Raw genomic sequence first — 17,325 nt, 5'->3', positions numbered from 1 at the left:
CTCTAAATTGTCCTGAGTGTGAGTGTGAGAGTGAATGTGAATGGTTGTCTGTCTCTATATGTTGCCCTGCGATCGGCTGGCGACCAGTCCAGGGTGTCCCCCGCCTCTCGCCCGTTGACAGCTGGGATAGGTTCTCCAGCCCCCCCGCAACCCCGAAAGGGATAGTCAGTATAGAAAATGGATGGATGGATTTAATTGGCAGTGGAAATGATGTACTTTACAGTATTCTCCACTAACAAGGGAGGTAAAAAGACACAACAAGCATTAAAAGTAAAATGAAAAGATTGTTTTTATGGCGGCAGGGCACTGACTCATGTGGAAATGAGTCAATTTTTAATATGTTATTGTAACACACAAACAGGGTTCTTGTGAAGGCAGCATATGCTATGCCCTCTGTTTGATACATCCAACAGTTTTAATCTTGTAAATGATTAAATTCTTTCTGCCAGAAATTAATATGTGAGCCGTCGGGGGTTAGGAGTCAAGCATAGTGAATGAATCCAGTAATCAGACCCTCTATTCAGAAAGCTGCAAAATGAAAATGCAATTTGACAGTGAAATTGACAGCAGCAAGGACACTTGAAGAACAGTGTTAGAAAAAATAAGAAAGCATGTTTTATTGCACTTGAATGAGTGGAAACGTAGGCTTGTAATGTTTCTGATAATGATTGCACTTTTCTAAAGAGATTCAACATGTGTCCATTATGAATGATGTGCCTGAAGTGGAGCAGTAGCAGCTGTCAATCACCACTGAAGTCTGAAAGAAAACTTTCTTTCACTCGAGGGCAACACCAGGCAGCTCAGTTCCACTAACAAATAAAAAGTTTGTATGTAAAGTTTGAAAAAGGAATCAGCCCAGGGACTGAAAACAAGGTTTAGAAGTAAGCAGGCAAATAAACTAAGAAGCCAGCCCTCACAGAAGCAGCATTTTTATTCTCCAGGGAAACATTGAGAAACAAATCTTTAATGAACGTGTTTTAGGATAACCTCAGTGTTTGGCTGCAACCTCTTCACACACAGGACGTCCCAGAGATTCATGGCCTGGGCTGTGGAGCGCCGGCAGTGATGCAGTGTGGTATCATCTACACTCGGTCTTATCGTACTCTACGGTGAATTAATAGTTTCCAAATTGGGGTGCAGATTCCCTCAGGGCTCCGTGAAAGAATCCCAACATGAATGATTGTTTAACTTTTACTTGTATTTCATTCAGTGAAAGTTGGTGTTGGAGCATATCCTCGGAGATTTCCTTTTTATTGTAGAGCAGTCCGTGTGAAAAATGTTCCCTATCCTGCTTTAATTAATAGAAAGATGTTCACAGGTCTAGCTTTTCCACCACTGCCTCTCTTTTTCTAATCCTTTATCTGGGAAACCGTCAAATCCCATGTTTGATCAGTGCAGAGCAGCAAGTTCGTCTTTGTGATGATGTGATTGGATTTTTGAAATGTGTTTCAGGGCTTCCCTCAGCATTCAAATGCCATGTTGTTCCCAAAATGCTGCTGAATCATTGATGAGTTACCATTCAGCAGCAGGAGTCAGTAAATTATTTCTGTGTTTTCTTGTCTTGTGTAATGAAGCTGATTTGAAAGTGTATGTTGCTGTTTGGAGGCCTCTCCTGTCACGACCCGATTTGGAAACACTGATACGGTTTCTCCTTACAGGAGGTCCAGGAGTTCATGACCCCTGTGAGAGGGAACCCACAGACGTCCTGTCTGGCCTCAGCGCACAGCAGGCTGACTCCATCACAGACAGCGCTCAGGTCAGCTCACTCTACCTACCAGCCCCCTATCTACTGCTGTCGGTGTCGTCTTCCTCTGCAGGGATGGAAGAAAATCCGAAGCCACAAACAGAATCAGCATTTCTTTATCCTACAAACATTTACATCACCAGTTTTTCAGCCATTGCACAGTACTTCTACAGTTTCTGATCATTTGAAACTGAAAGGTTTAATCATCTTTTTTTTAATTAATTGTCACAAAATAGTGCAGGGAGTGTGACAAGAGGGGAGTCCATGCAAAGATTCTACTTAAAACAAGAGTCATTTTTTAAAACTAAGGTTAATTCCGATGAGCAGCTGGCCATGTGGATAGAGTGTTTGGCATATTTGCTTGAAACATGTGCTTGATCTTCATTAAGCCGCCCTGATGAAGACTCTGTGAGGTCGAAACTACTTGCCATTCTAACGAATACACTGCTGAGGCTGCCTGTACCAAAGAAAAAATATCGAGGTTTGGTACCCAGCTCCTTGGAGTTCCTCAGCTTTAAATATAGATAAGTTTACCCTCAGGCTTGATTTAGTAAGAACAACTCAGAGATTTGAGGTGATGCCTCCTCTTGATGATTAGGAGAAGGAATTCAAACAGCCCGAAATATTGTTTTTATTACTTTCACTGGTTTCAGAGAGATGGTAGACTCTTGTATTCTGACGAGATACTTTTGTTTTTCATTTAGTTTTCTCCCGCTGGAGCAGTTAAAGGTTTAATGCCTTGCTCAAGGGCACTTTGACAGTAGCTTTGAAGGAAGATTGAAGCATTTCCTGTCAACATTATCCCATCTGCTCCAGGAGCATGCACATTAAGAGCTTCCATTAGCAGGCCCTCATCTCTCACCTCTGGGCCACAGCCGCCCAGGTTTTAACTGGTCCCAAAGGTGATATAGTTTCCTTAAATTTCATCAAGTCTGGGATGAAAAAAACATTACAACTGCTGCATGAAGAGCTGCTCGATCTGTAATAAACAACAGAGAGACTTGTGAAACACAAATTCACCCTGTGTGCAAAATCATTAAAGAGATTTGAAATTTAAAGCCAAGTTGGGTATTTTCAGGGATCATTATAGTCCAAACATTGAAGTGTAGTTTGCAAGCAGAGTTTCTTTCTGGGGGTGAACTGATGCTGTAAAACCTCAGATGTCTTCTGATTTTAGACGCATTTTTAACTTACATGATAGAAAGTCTTTCATTGTAGCTGCTGCTTTATGGATGTTGTCTTAGCATCTCGCCCTCAGAGCATTATAAAAATATGCTTCCTGTTTTCCTGTAATAAAACCAGCCGCAGACGCTTACTTAACTGAGCGTAATCTTTAGCTGCACTGAGAAAGAAAAACTCAGCCTCAGCTGTGCGACTCGTGAGACCATGAAACATCTCACCTGGGTGTGCTTCCACACCGCCCACTGCACCAAAGTCAGCATTTCTTCCAGGAAATCGGACAAGCAGCGCTTCCCCCGTGCTACACTGATTCAAGAAGGGTTATTTAAAGCGTGTCCCACTCCGGTGAAGCCCTGAGCTCACGTCAGCACTATAAATAGCTGAGTGGCCACAGAAGTCCGGACTCTGACCTCAGATAAGCAGCCCCTCAGTGCTGCGGAGGCTTGACGAACTGGCGGCCTAATTAGCCACCTAATGAGCGTGGGAACGCTCTTCCCTGTGTACACCCACACCAACACTACTACAACCACTGCTGCTGCTAACTCTGCTGCTGCTGCCACTGCTTCAGCACAGCACACAGAACAACAAAGTCTGCCCCTGGGCAGAAAATGTGGGCTCAGCGCTGAGAAATATGAAGACATCCTCAAATTCATCTTTTCCTCACTCTGTCTCTCTGTTTCTGCCTCTCTGCCAGTCTGGGAATATTTTTCTTTCTTTTTCTTTTCCTCCTTTGTTTGTGCCCACTGAGTGTTTATTCCCCCCTCTATAATGCATGAAGTTTCTCCCCACAGATTGAGTTGGTTTACACAAACATCGGGCAGCTCACACAAGTTTCCAGGAAATTAAAGCGCATTGATTGGAGAATAAATGGTATCACTGCTGCCTGTTCAACTCTGACTGCAGAGTTCTGTTGCTTTACCTATACAGAGATGTGCCCTTATTCTGTCTGGTGTGTGTGTGTGTGTGTGTGTGTGTGTGTGTGTGTGTGTGTGTGTGTGTGTGTGTGTGTGTGTGTGTGTGTGTGTGTTTCAGCATGCGTTGCGCCTCCTAGCCTTTGGACAGCTTTACAAGGTCTTGAATATGGATCCTCTCCCTGCCAGCAAGCCCTCACCAAGGCTGTTAGAAGGTGTGTGTTCAGTGTGTGTGTGTGTGTTTTCATATGAATCTGTGTGAGTGTGTCGGTTTGTCTGCATGCTGTTCAGTCTGTGTGTTTATGTGCATAATTTCATCTTTCATCTCTGTGTATCCATGTGTTTCTGTATTTGCTCTCTATATTTATCTCCTCAGTATTTTCTACTTTTCTCCTTCCTTTGCCATCCTGCAAAGCAGCTTGTGTTCCTCCTCTGTTAAATACATTCTGAATATAGATAATGACGATAATGATATGTTTAGATGACACGTGCGTCCTCTCTCTCTCAGCCTATGTGATGTTTCAGGTGATCGCTCTGTTTGTTTCCACTCTGCAGGCGGCTGTCAGAAGAGGATTCGAGAGGATGTCGGGTCAGATGACAGAGACTTCATCAAAAGGATGAAAGGTGACTTTGGCCATCAACTCGCTTGTTTCAAAGAATCACAGGTTGCTCAGAAGATCGAAATCCTCTTCGTCTCACCTCTGAAACACTACAGTGGACTAGTGAAGGTGTCAGAATACAAATAACTAAACATATATGTGGCCAGTTGTGGCTGTACATTAAATGCTCATTCACATTAAAAAGTCTTCCACGAATGTGCACTTACATATATTTGATTTGCGAATGTAATGTATTGTTGGATGATGTTGTGCTGCGGCAAAATGTTCAACTTTTTTTCTCAACAATGCTGCATTTTGTTGCCAGAGTGCTGACACAGTGAAATAAATGAGGGGGCTGATTTTTTTAGATGCAGAGCTAATATCGGTCTGCAGGCCGGGACTGGCCATCAGGAGCCCCGGCCCGCTGTGTGAGGCCACTGTCAAGAATGCTAAATGAAATGTGTAAATCAAAGCACAAACAACACGGGGCAGCCGCAGTTGTGACGGATATGTTCATGAGCAGGGGACATGGTTAATGTTTAAGAAAGAAAAACACTAGCAGAGCCGCCCTGAGCATGTCGTTAATATCCCAACCCATGCTGAGGTGATTCTGCGCGTGGAAAATAATATAGAAAATAAAGAGCTGGAGACTGTTTTCTGTCAGGTGGAAGCAGCTCCGGTTACTCGTGACCTGAGTAAACACCAGCTGCACAGCAAACACTCCAAAAGTGCACAATAGTTATTATATGAATATTTATTCCTTAAGCCTTAATTATGGAACTGAAAATGAAATGAAGACACTTGGCTGTTTTAACTATTTTTTGTATTTTGTGTGTTGTAGTAAAACTAATTGATGTTACTGTCTAAAGTGGTTTCAGTGTACATGGCGGGTAGAGATTGATCTGGGCCGACGTTAGATTATCACAGTCTGGCCCTGTGAGTACAAACAATGACCCCTGCTTTTCATGCTTTGTAAGATGCCTCGCCACCAAGATTGAAAACTATAAAGCCTGCGAATTTTTAGGATGGAAATGGCAAAATAGTCCATTTAAGCACAAAATGTTGGGTGTCGGGCTGATATTAGAAGCCTTTATTGGTCAATCCCACGTCTCCCCAGGAGAAGTGTTTGTCCCTGAACACCAGACAAGTGGATATTGATTCAGGACTTTGTCGCTCAGATGTACTTAATGACAAAGACAAGCAGCGCTGGTGTTGTTCACCATGTGTGTGTGCTGGATAGCTGTAAACTACAGCTGACTGTAAACAAGGTGCTCTCTGTCAGACTTTGTGTAAAAGGTGGAAAAGTGAGTCAGTGGAGCTGAAAGAAGTGAGCAGTGAGGCTGAGCTTTTCTTAGAAATCAGGCCGCGCTGTTTGAGGAGGATCAAAACGACCTGTCAGGTTAAGAAATGACATCCTGCGTCAGACACTATTCACTTCAATCTCTGTATCAAAGGAGAAAAGGCAGCCTGACCCTGCCTGAATGTAATCAATTGTAGGCCAGCGTTTGAAATTCTGCCGTCACGTCTGATATTTTCACTGGATCATAATAGGAATCCAGTTTAGTGCATTGAATTGTCACCCGCTCAGCCTGTATCACTGTATCTCAAATTGGCTGCATTCACCGTATCACACTGCTGCACGAAACAAGTTCAGAAGGGAAGTTAAAATTCTTCAAGGAGCTGTTGCGGCAGAGGCTTTTAAGTGAAACGTTTCCTCGAAGCAGAAAATGTGTGAAGTTATCAGATTTCCAAATAGCTGCAAGTGAGAGAAAGAAGGAGGAAAGGAAGCTGCTGGAGCTGAAAGAAGCGTTCAGTGTGCCTATCAGAAATGAATCTGCTCCCCTGCTGAGGTTAAAAAGGCTCTGTGTGTCAGTATCAAAGATGTGTATTGGTGGATTAAGTAAGCAGTATGTAAGTTGTATATATGATAGAGAGAGAATACTGTGATAAATCATTGAATTCAATAAAAACAATGCATTATTAATTAAGTATCATTATATCGTGATAGAGGTAATTCAATACAATGTTAAGTGAAATGGTGTTAGATATGTTACTACTTGTTATACTACTACTCCCATAGTAATTGCTGTGGTACCCCCGCATATAAACAGGGATATGGTGCAGGTGTGTTGTTGGAAGGAAAAACTATTGAAGGTTAACACTGGTGATGTTTTTGCCCTGTGAACGGTCTGGTGAAGTAAAAGAGCTGCACTCTGTTTCAAAGTTAAGTTCAGGAGTGCTTCAGCAGCACTATATTTTATTTGGCAGGTCCTGCCACATGCTGAAGTGCAGTCGTTGATGTTGAAACATTGATGGTGCATCACTGAGATGCCTAGAGAACTTTAAATTTCACTTGTCATAGACAAGTGTGCATCTTCTTCCCCACAAATCAGGAAAACTGCCTCTCTGAGCACCCTGAAAGTTCAGTCTCAGTCAGTCTTCGGCTCATTATGAACAGAATGTTGGAGGTTGCTGCACTACAGAGGTGCTCACATGTCATTTGACAGTTGCAGCTCTGTAGTTAAGATTCAATCGACCAACCTCACGTTAAAGTTTCATTTTATCTGTAACGCAGACGCCCTCAATGTGTCTTTGGCACTTTTACAGTGGAACAAGAGAAAAGGGAGAGAAAAAATAAGAATGAGAAGTGTTGGAGAAACACCTAACATGCCTCTGTGGTGGACAGAGGAATCAGAGGAATATCTTATAAGACGTGATTTCTCCTATCTGATGCCAGAAATCAGCTGCACTGGCGGAGGCTTTACTTTCACTGCTGTCATCACAGAGAGTATTAGTTTAATGCATACCTGCAGAAAGTTGGGAAGCAGCACCCCAAGGGACACAGTGAGCTTTGCATTGCCTTTCATCAACAGAGGATGGCTTAGCTGTATTATGACACAGTATTATGTAGTGTAGTCGGCCACTGATGCTTTCTTGGCTAATGTTAATAGGAGCGGGAAAGAGTAATCACAGTACAGCTACTGTAGCCTTATCCATACCATCATAGATGTAACCACAAATGCAGTAGTCTGTGCACTAACCATCTCCACAGCCACAGCTTTGCCCAGCAGTCCAGACAGAGCAGCAGCAGCTGTGCTCAAAGCCAGTGTCTGAACACTGTCAGCCACTGGAATGAGCAGCAGATGCATCATCTGAGTGTCACATCATATCTTCTTTCTGTATTATCTGCGCAGTGTTTCCCTAAACTAGGTTCTAACTAGACTGGACCAACACACAGATGTTCTCATGGATCAGAGTGATTGCAAAACTTGATACGAAGGAGCAAAGAAGATAGTTGAGAAAAGATTTTCCCACCATGACCTCCAGCAGCTCTGTGCGCTTCTCTTTAATACAAATGTAGTTTTCCATCAGCAGCATCAGCTCTCTACAAAGCGCAGCACTGTCATTACTGCCGACTCTGTGCTGTGGCAGTGTGTTGATCCTGATTTCTTCACTCTTCATATTGTCATATTTCTTGGCTGACACAACATCATGTGGCGCTGTCAAGATGTGATTTACAGTGTTGTGTGTGGACCCCCGCCTGCTCTGTTCTGCTGATAGATTTTGCTTGTGTAGTATTGTAGCCGCATGGTTTTTGTACCGACTTTCAAACTTTCCCCTTTTCATTTTTTCTAAACATCTGAATGGCATCTGAAGATGTGTGTTTCCATCTGCTCAGCAGGAAAATTAAGGTGGTTTTCAATCCCATTGTTGGTTTGCTCTGGTCTGAATCAGTGGATGAGCTCGTGAACTTTATGTTTGACTCACTTTCTTTTTACACAGACAAAAATTAAAACAAACCAAAATGCACCCACTCCTTGGTTAGTCTGTCCATAGTAAACACACTAAGAAGGCCCTGAAGAAGCTCCTGTCTGCCCACATCTCAAGAACTGAATGCACTGGTTTGCTAGTCCAGGTCAGACCTCATTGCCTGGCTAGCTGCTAGCAACACTGATTTGAAGCACACCTGGCTGCGGGAGGCTTTTAGGTCAAACGTGCAGAGTACACATCTGAGCTGGGTCAGACTAAGGTCAGCTCATGGCCCCACCACAGAAGAACTGCTCTAGTATTCATCTGTGATTGGGCTGAGAGCGCTTCCTCTAAAGGGAGATCTGCCCAAACAAATTGTACCAAAGGGAAAACAAACAGACTTTGAGTCAAATGGACTGAATAATAATTCCCTAAAAGACAACTACTGACAGCTCCAGCCTCCACCCCCCCACCCTCCTTACCTCTCTCTCTCTCTCTCTCTCTCTCTCTCTCTCTCTCTCTCTCTCTCTCTCTCTCTGTTGGCGTCACAGTAATTAAATGAGCCCTCACTGGGACGATCGTCCCCGGCAACTCTCATCTGCTTCCAGTTCAAAGGAGGTGATGGGAGGCAGAGATAGAGGGGGATTAATACTGCAGGCTGCTGCCACGCAATTATCTCGCTGCCTCCCACCACGCACACACACGCACGTTAGTGTACGGGCATGCACTCACACCACACACACACACACACAGTGCATTAACACCTCCCCCTCTCGTCCTCCCAGCACCTGTCCATCAGCACCTTCACATTCATCTTCTTACACAGTGTCTCCATCCATATTCATGCTGAACCACCCTTCAGTCTTAAGTGCCTGTCACAAGCTCACCATCATTACACGCTGTGACTGCAGGAAAAACACAAGTGCAGAAGCTGCTGTAGCTTCGCTACATGAAATATTCTCTGAGTGACACCTCAAAACAAAAATATCATGTAGTCTGAATCTGGCATTGTTTGGAGACCGTTGGCCTTCATTTTGACTCCATAAACCTTGCAGAAATTACTAATGTTATCAGGTTTCAGAGGGCCAAAAACGTAGTTTTTAAGGATCCATAAGATCTCCCAGACAGTGACAAGAATCGTCTGAATGATCATGTTGTAATTAGACAGACTATTAAAGCTTTACCATTAGTGTTTCAAAAATTCAGAAGCTGCGTGGCTTTGAAGATGTAAAACAACAGCTGCTTTCAGGTTGTTCTACATTTTCTGAAATGAGACATTCTTCTGCCATGAATTTAGTGATCTTAATTTGTAAAAGCCTCAGAAAAAGGGCTACGTTAGCCTACATTACATTCATTTTGCACATGGACATACATAAGGGCATTCAACCTTCATAAGACATAAGAGGAAGATGCCATCAAAAAGTGAAGTGCATCCCTTCGACAGAAACAGAAACAGCTCCAGTGAAACCCTACTTTATGGAGCTTTGTCCTTATTCTTTTGCACATGTAGCATTCTTGCCCAAGTTGTGTTTGGTTTCTTTGGGTGCTGTATCCAGTTTACATTATTCCAGGATTTTACAGTAAATCTAAAAAATAAGGTATCTTCATCAAAGTCTGGTGCCCATGACCTTCGAGGCCAGTGTGCAGTATGCAAGAGGTATTTCTGTATAAAACAGTAATATTGAAGCTTATGGCCGTCTGCAACCGCCAGGTCTCATTTTCATTCGGTTTGTCTTGTTTTTCCAAAGTGTTTACAGACTGAACAAAGCAAATCTTTTGTATATGGAAAGCACAATTGACAAACTGAACTTAAGGCAGGAAGAAAAAAAGCTTTTATTATGGAGACGGTCTGCAGTTTTGTTATAATAGATGTCAGCAAGTGTCACGGTTTCATTTTCAATTCATTTGTGAGATATTACTGCTCAGGAGCTCTGGGGAAGCAGAGAGCTCTCATCTCTTGGCATTGTGGAGGTGTGAAGTGCTCTGACTCGGGGAGTGTCATCAGTGTAACACCAGGGGCAGTGTCAGTCATCTCAGCCTCATCAGTTGGTATTAATAGTGCAGGGACTTCCTGGTTCTGTATTCATGAGGGAAGTGAGCACTTCTTACTTGTTTCTCTTATGTTATTGGTGGAAATTGACTCTTGATGCAGTCCATGCAGAAGAGCTCAGCGCCTATTTTTAGGTGTGAAATGTTTGTCAGCACATACTTTTATATGCTGAGGAATATGTGCAACATAAAAACCTGTGTGTTTTCACATCATGATGAAATTTAAAGGACAGAACCGTTCACTCAACACTTGTTTTTAAATTCTGCCTGGAAGACATGCTTTTAAGTTGAAAGGACCCTCAGACTGGAATCATTTGTCTAACTCACTTGGATCGATCACCTCTTCAGAATTGCTTTGCTTGTTTACCTCAAATGCTTGTTTTTATTAAAAAGCATGTTTAATTAATTGGTAGACTCAAGGTTATTTTGTCTGACAGTTGTTAATTCATGTCATTTCCATTCCTCACTTGTAACAGAATAAATACCAGACGTTTTGCCTGTTATAGCCAGTTACAACTACTACTCCTACAAACCTCACAGCAGCCTGGTTTCTAACATGTGATATTAACTGATGGTAGAAATCATTTATCGCCTTTGTCTTCTTCTTTTTATGAGAAGCTTCTTTAAACTCACAGTCAACATCAAGTCAGCATTCAACCTGACTCTTGACTGCCTCATTAGTGTGGAAGCACTGATATTTACTTATCCCACATTGATCAGATTTAACTTAGACATGAATGGAAGTCAATGGCTGCCTGGAAGTATACATCCAAAAATCTGCAGCTGAAACTTCAAAACAGACACATGCCCGCTGAAAGCTGCTGCATGTATTGTTGCTTGAAAGGGTTTTTAAGTATTTCTGTGTTCTTTGAACTGTTTAAAATCATTTTGAGAGAAGATGAGCCAACAGCTGTTTTCTTCGCATGGATCAAACTGTATTTACAAACCAAAGTCACCCCAGATCTACGTCTTTATTGTGTTATTATTGATAGGTTTAACTGCCTTGTGACAGTGGACCTGTTCCTTCATGTAACTGATAAATAGCGAATAGAGAAGACAATAAATGTTTCTTATAAACCAAAATGTTTAAGAACAGCCAGCTAACATATTCGTCTCTCCTCTTTTAGTCCTGGACTGGAGGATGATGGATCCAAACCACCCCATGAATGCTCTGATGCGTCTGAATCAAATCCACCCGGGCCTTCAGTACCGCCTGCTGTCCCAGTCCGGCCCGGTGCATGCTCCGGTCTTCACCATGTCTGTGGACATCCAGGGAACCACATACCAGGCCACCGGGAACTCGAAGAGAACCGCCAAGCTCCAAGTAGCCCTCAAGGTAGGCAACTGGTCATAATTTTTTCCCAGTATCAAAAACCAGTCATTGTTGTCTGTATCCATGGTCACCAAAATCTAAAAAGTTTTGGTATTATAAGACAAAAAAACAGGCCAAAGTGAAGCTGCATACTAACTGTACACAGTATGTGCTCTACACTAATCTATATACTATACTATACTATATACTGCTGCTGTAGTTAGTATACAAGAAATCCATTCACTTTACTGGTTTATATTAACGGGAAATGAAACGGCTCATTCTGGGTTTGACATCAGCTAAACTGCAACTCTAGCATCTTATGACAAAATTCCTGTGAAACTAATGACATTCCCATCATCCTCAGCTGGACTTTGTGTTTAGTGCTGATTGACAAATGTTAGCATGCAAACATGCGGAACATCAGCATGTTGCAGAAGTGACAATATTCATGAAAATTAGCTTCTTTTCAGCTGCACTAAGGCGTACACACTCTTACTCTAAATCAATTTATACACTGATACTGACACACTGATAGATGCACTGACAGAATGTCTCATTATTTTCTTTAAAGACTAACTATAAAAAGGAGATCATTCCTAACTGTTGCATGTTTGTAGTCATCAACTGCTTCCAAAAAGTAGTTGGGTAGTTCATGAATTGTGGGAGATGTATTTTTCTTACCCAATAACAATGATCACGTCTCATCAAAAGGGCCTCAAATGCAACCAGAAGAGAGTTAACTTGTGTAGGTGGGACCAGCTTGGGGGAATGTGAAATAGCAGAGTCCTTCATGGGCTCCAAGAGGCTGTTTACAAGTAAGCTTTTATCTGATTGGACTAAACTCCCTGCAAGCTTACTGCTTTCCTGCCAGGATAGAAGCACTCTTCTCTCAATACCTTAAATTATTTACAGCATAACATCGAAAATGACTGTTCAAACCAATCTATGCCTGCACTGGTTAAGTATGTCCTTACTTGCTTTTGCTAAACAGTGTTAACATGACGCCTGACAACTATGACATGTCAACAACAAAATATGTGACATGCCTCTGTAATGACTTCAGCCGTCATTCCTCTCTCTGCCTTTTACTGACGGTTGTCTCTCATTCTGCACTTGAAGGTGTTGATGATTAAAAACTTGAACATTAACTCAGACAAAGAAACAGTTGCACTGAAAAGAGAGAATGTTCTTTTTGTGACAAAGCTTTCTTTGAACGTGTTAAGTTTGACTGCTCACACTTTCTCTTTGTCCCACACATTTATTCACTGAGTTACACATTCACACGTCCGAGCTGTCCAGCACAGCCAGCCTCCGTGTTGTTGTTGTTGTTGTTGTTGTTGTTGTTGCTGCTGCTGATGGTCACTTTGCAACCTCACTGGCTCAATGCAGCAGCTGTTAGGTGGTTGAGTGCCTTGCTCAGGGACAGCTCAGTCACAGATGATGGAAGTGTGATTCATTTCTGTGGTGAGTTCAGGGACTGTCATGGCATTAGAGGAAGTTTACCGGTTACTTTTCTTATTACATGATGTATGCATGACACGCATACTAAGGAACGGTAATGAAGTAAGTCTGAACACTGTGTGTGTGTGTGTGTGTGTGTGTGTGTGTGTGTGTGTGTGTGTGTGTGTGTGTGTGTGTGTGTGTGTGTGTGTGTGTGTTTTGTCATCTTGCGTCGGACATGTTGTTCCTTCCTCAGGCGCTGCAGGCTCTGGGCTTTGTGGTCGGCGGTGATGGAGACGTGGACTCGCTGAGCGCCGACGAGAAGTCAGATGGCGAAGGCAAGAATGACAGGATGTCCACCAGCTCCAGCTCCACCTCCATCACCTCCTCCACAGACACACAGGAGGTGGGGAGCGCGTGCACACAGACACTGGGATTATTAACACGTACACATGAGGATTAGACTGGTGCACAGACGGACAGTGTTCTTTTGTGAAATATCAGTGTCAGCAACCTGCGATGTGATGGAGATTCCCCACATATCACGAGAACACTTCTGTTCATTTAAGAGTCAAAATAATTCAAAATTCTTTAGTTGACGTGCCATCCTGGCAAAGAAATAAGCTGCAAACCCTCGACTAAAGTCATCTGCCTGTGTTTCAGTCAGTTCCCCTAAAACGTGTGGATGACATCGAGCTCTTGCTCCTTCAGAGGTCGAATGCACTTTGGACAAAAGCATCACAGTATACTCAGAGCTTGGGCAGTAAAATGAAAGCAGACACAGACAAATATTACTAATAATCAATATTTTTAGAGCCTTTTCAAAAAACAGAGAGTCAACAGAATGCTGATGGACACAGTAAAGATTAAAAAACGAATCATGCAGTAACAAAACACATCAATAAGAATGAAAATGAATGCAGGAATAATAGTTTCATAACAACTCATACAAAACCATTCCACATAAAATAATAAAACAGGAGCTTCTGAAAGGACAAACATGGTTCATAATTTCATTTGTTTTTAACATCGTTGTTGAAGGAGAGTTGTTACATGAATGAAAAAGGCAACGCCTGCACACTGACTTCACGCCACAGAGGTTTAATGACAGCACTCTGATCCCACTTGGATCTTCCTCAGGTCACAGTGTGTTGATATTGTTGCCTTTTTTATTACACTATATGAATTGGAGCTTGACTGTTTGATATTATGATCTGAATCAGAATCAGTTTTTTCGTAGGTTTTCAACATACAAGGAATTTGCCTTTTGTGCTTAACAGTAACAAAAAACATAGTGAGAGAAATGAAAAGAAACAAGGACTGCAAGTCAGGAATCTGGAATATAAAAAAGAAATTTACAATAAGAAATATGCACAGTGTTTAAAAGGAAGTGGACGGGATGTGAAAAATGTCGACCAGTATTCAGACGTTCACAGTATAAGTGACTGAAGAGTACGTGCAATAAAGATGTGTGCTGATGTTAGTTAATGATCACAGGATAGCTGGTTGGGTTCAGCATGTCGGCCTGTAAGTAACAAGAAATACAGAAATGAAAAATGCGTTTGAGGCCTTCCACATTATATATCTGTTCACCAGAGATCACTTTATTATTACACAGTAAAAAAATCTATAGAAAAGAATCATACATTTGTAAAATTATTAGATTTTTGCCTGTAGTGTGTTTGAGTCAGTTAGTAGTTTATTACGTCGACTGCATTCACCTGCATTATTCTTCATGTGTGTTTTCTGAGGCGGATAGCCTTCTTTCATCATGTAGGAGAGATGCATGACGTGACTGGGCTGATGGGAAGTCTTATCTCACTGTGGTGAAACGAGCGCTTTCGTTTATTTAGGAATTCATAATAAATGTAAGACTGGTGTCACTGACTCTCTCATGTCTCTCTGTAGTCCAGAGCTCCAGGTCCGATCCTCACGGCAGGAGGTAAAAACCCGGTGATGGAGCTGAATGAGAAACGCCGTGGCCTCAAATATGAGCTGATATCAGAGAGCGGCAGCAGCTATGACAAACGCTTCATCATAGAGGTACAAAAACACACACGCACACACACACACGCACACACACACACACTCAGTACTCCATTTCACAGATTTCCTGTCTTCCTTTCAGTGGGTCTGATTAGGAATTGATGAGAGGGAACGTGTTTGATGTTCTGCTCCTCAGTGTTTCAAAATGTCTTCACACTTCTCAGAAATGCCAGCTGAACGTGAAACCAAATTTATCCTGTGAAATCAATCTCAACCCCTTCACACCATGCATTGAAATGCATTGTGGGTCATCGGATTGTAATCTGATGCTTGACCACATGAAAATCCAGGTGTAGATGCACCTACAGCGCATTGAGGACGGATTGTGATGCGAACAACCAAACCTCCTCCAGGCATGCATTGTGTCCACATCGAACACAAGTGTAAATAAAATTGCAAATGCAGTTGCGTGGGAATGAAATCTGTTGCTAGGTACCAGATGGTCACCGTGACCCTCTTCTCCGACTGTATGACCGAGCGACAGCGCGTGTCTCTTCTGGATAACACCAGTCACAGTCTTCAGCAAATCTTCCCACCAGTCTTGACTGTGTTCCCACATCCAGCCTGTGCTCTGCATGAAACACATCTCTGCTTTTGTCTTCAGCGGGACGGCGTCTCCCCCTGCTTTGAAAAGCCATTACAAGTCCATACAGTAGTGCAGGGCCTGTGTGGTGTAGACTGCCTGTTTTTGTTCATTCACAAAAAGGTTTCCAGAAAGTAAAAATAAGAATTTCACGCTGCAGAGCTTCAAGTCTGTCGAGCAGAAATCTGCAATGTTCAGCAGAATCAGTAATGATATAAGAGGACCTGAAAGAATTAGAAGATATTAATGATGCAGCTGTAAGCTGTTCATCAGAGCAGAGCTGTACTGTGACGTGAACCAACATGAAGTTAGGTGCCAACAAATACCTTTCTAAAGCAGAGTGGTCCATGAGAGGTGGTCGTGTGACATTAGAGATATTACAGGAGGTGTTGTAACACTGTCAGGTGTCATAACAGAGCAGGACACTGAACAGAGACCTGCAGAAAGACTCGAGGCAGCAATGTGCACACTGTAGAAGTTGCTGTGCAGAAATACACCAATAACATTTTGAATAATGATCTGTAAATTGGCAAGCCATTATGATGATAATAGGGTGCCTCTTGAGGATAAATCTGTTCACACGAGTGGTTTGTGCGTGAGGCCCACTTATCATTTGGTCTATGAAATGCCCATCATAGCATCCTAAAGCCAAATACAATGTCTTCAGAGTCAATTCTTTAGTCCATCCAATGGTCCAAAACCCAAACTTACTTGATTACTATTAGATAAGATAATGAAAAGCAGCAAATGCTCATAATTTAAAGCTGGAAACAGACAATGTTTGGTATTTCTCCTTGAAAACTGAGTGAACCAGCTATCAAAATTGTTCCTTTTATTACATGTCATTTTTTGTCAATAAAGTAATACATTCTTAATTTTAACTCTTAATTCTGTAAATCCAACAATCAATTAATCACATCAGGCCTGCAACCACCATCAAGAGAGTAAAGGATTCTTAGTTTTCACACAAACTTCTCAGTGCTCATTCTCCTCTCGGTGCGGTGTGTGTTGTGACAGGTGGAGGTGGACAAGCAGGTGTTTCGGGGGATGGGTCCCAATAAGAAAGTAGCCAAAGCCAGCGCGGCGCTCGCAGCCCTCAACAGCCTGTTCTCTGGCTCCAAATCTACACCCAACAAGAAGAAACGGCCCAACCCTCCTGTGAGTAAATGAAGTGCTTCTACAGTCGGCCTGAAATGACACAGCATCACATTACAGTGCTGATGTGTGTGTGTGTGTGTGTGTGTGTGTGTGTGTGTGTGTGTGTGTGTGTGTGTGTGTGTGTGTGTGTGTGTGTGTTGTTTGTGTAGCCAAAGCGACCCATAGCCTCAGTGCTGACCCTCCCCGCCCTCGCCACCAGACCTCCACGAGTCCCCGTCATCCCCAGAGCTCCATACATCAGCACCCCGCCCACACATGGGTACATCCCCCCAGGTGAGTCCAGCTGTGTGACAAATGACCTGAACACAACTCACACGGCAGCAGTTTGACATCAGAGCAACAGTCCGGTTATACAGGAAAACACAGAGGAGAGAGAAATAATAAGAAGGCTCCACATGTGCAATGTCAAGGTTTTACTTTAAAAGCAGGAAATGAGGGATTACTGGTAAAGTTTTGGTTGGGTTATAATTAATTAATGGTTAAGTTGAGCAGTTGAGTGTTTGAAGAAATACTAAGTGACATTTTCAGGAATACACTAATTCACTGAGAGG

General features: G+C 42.6%; 1 protein-coding gene across 2 annotated transcripts in view; it reads left to right on the top strand.

Moving 5' to 3' along the window:
• LOC139332433 (spermatid perinuclear RNA-binding protein-like) overlaps positions 1 to 17,325 on the top strand; it is a 76,224-nt gene that overhangs the window by 49,314 nt on the left and 9,585 nt on the right. For both annotated transcript variants that reach the window (XM_070964394.1, XM_070964395.1), the window contains exons 9-16: positions 1,659 to 1,756; positions 3,956 to 4,049; positions 4,390 to 4,458; positions 11,360 to 11,568; positions 13,244 to 13,393; positions 14,896 to 15,030; positions 16,634 to 16,774; positions 16,924 to 17,047. In XM_070964394.1, coding sequence (XP_070820495.1) covers positions 1,659 to 1,756; positions 3,956 to 4,049; positions 4,390 to 4,458; positions 11,360 to 11,568; positions 13,244 to 13,393; positions 14,896 to 15,030; positions 16,634 to 16,774; positions 16,924 to 17,047 — 1,020 coding nt within the window. The remainder of the gene's footprint in view (positions 1 to 1,658; positions 1,757 to 3,955; positions 4,050 to 4,389; positions 4,459 to 11,359; positions 11,569 to 13,243; positions 13,394 to 14,895; positions 15,031 to 16,633; positions 16,775 to 16,923; positions 17,048 to 17,325) is intronic.

Source organism: Chaetodon trifascialis, chromosome 6 (assembly GCF_039877785.1).
Source record: "Chaetodon trifascialis isolate fChaTrf1 chromosome 6, fChaTrf1.hap1, whole genome shotgun sequence".
Lineage (NCBI taxonomy): Eukaryota > Metazoa > Chordata > Actinopteri > Chaetodontiformes > Chaetodontidae > Chaetodon > Chaetodon trifascialis.
The sequence above is the reverse complement of the archived record's forward strand: the minus strand, read 5'-3'. Positions and strand labels throughout refer to the sequence as shown.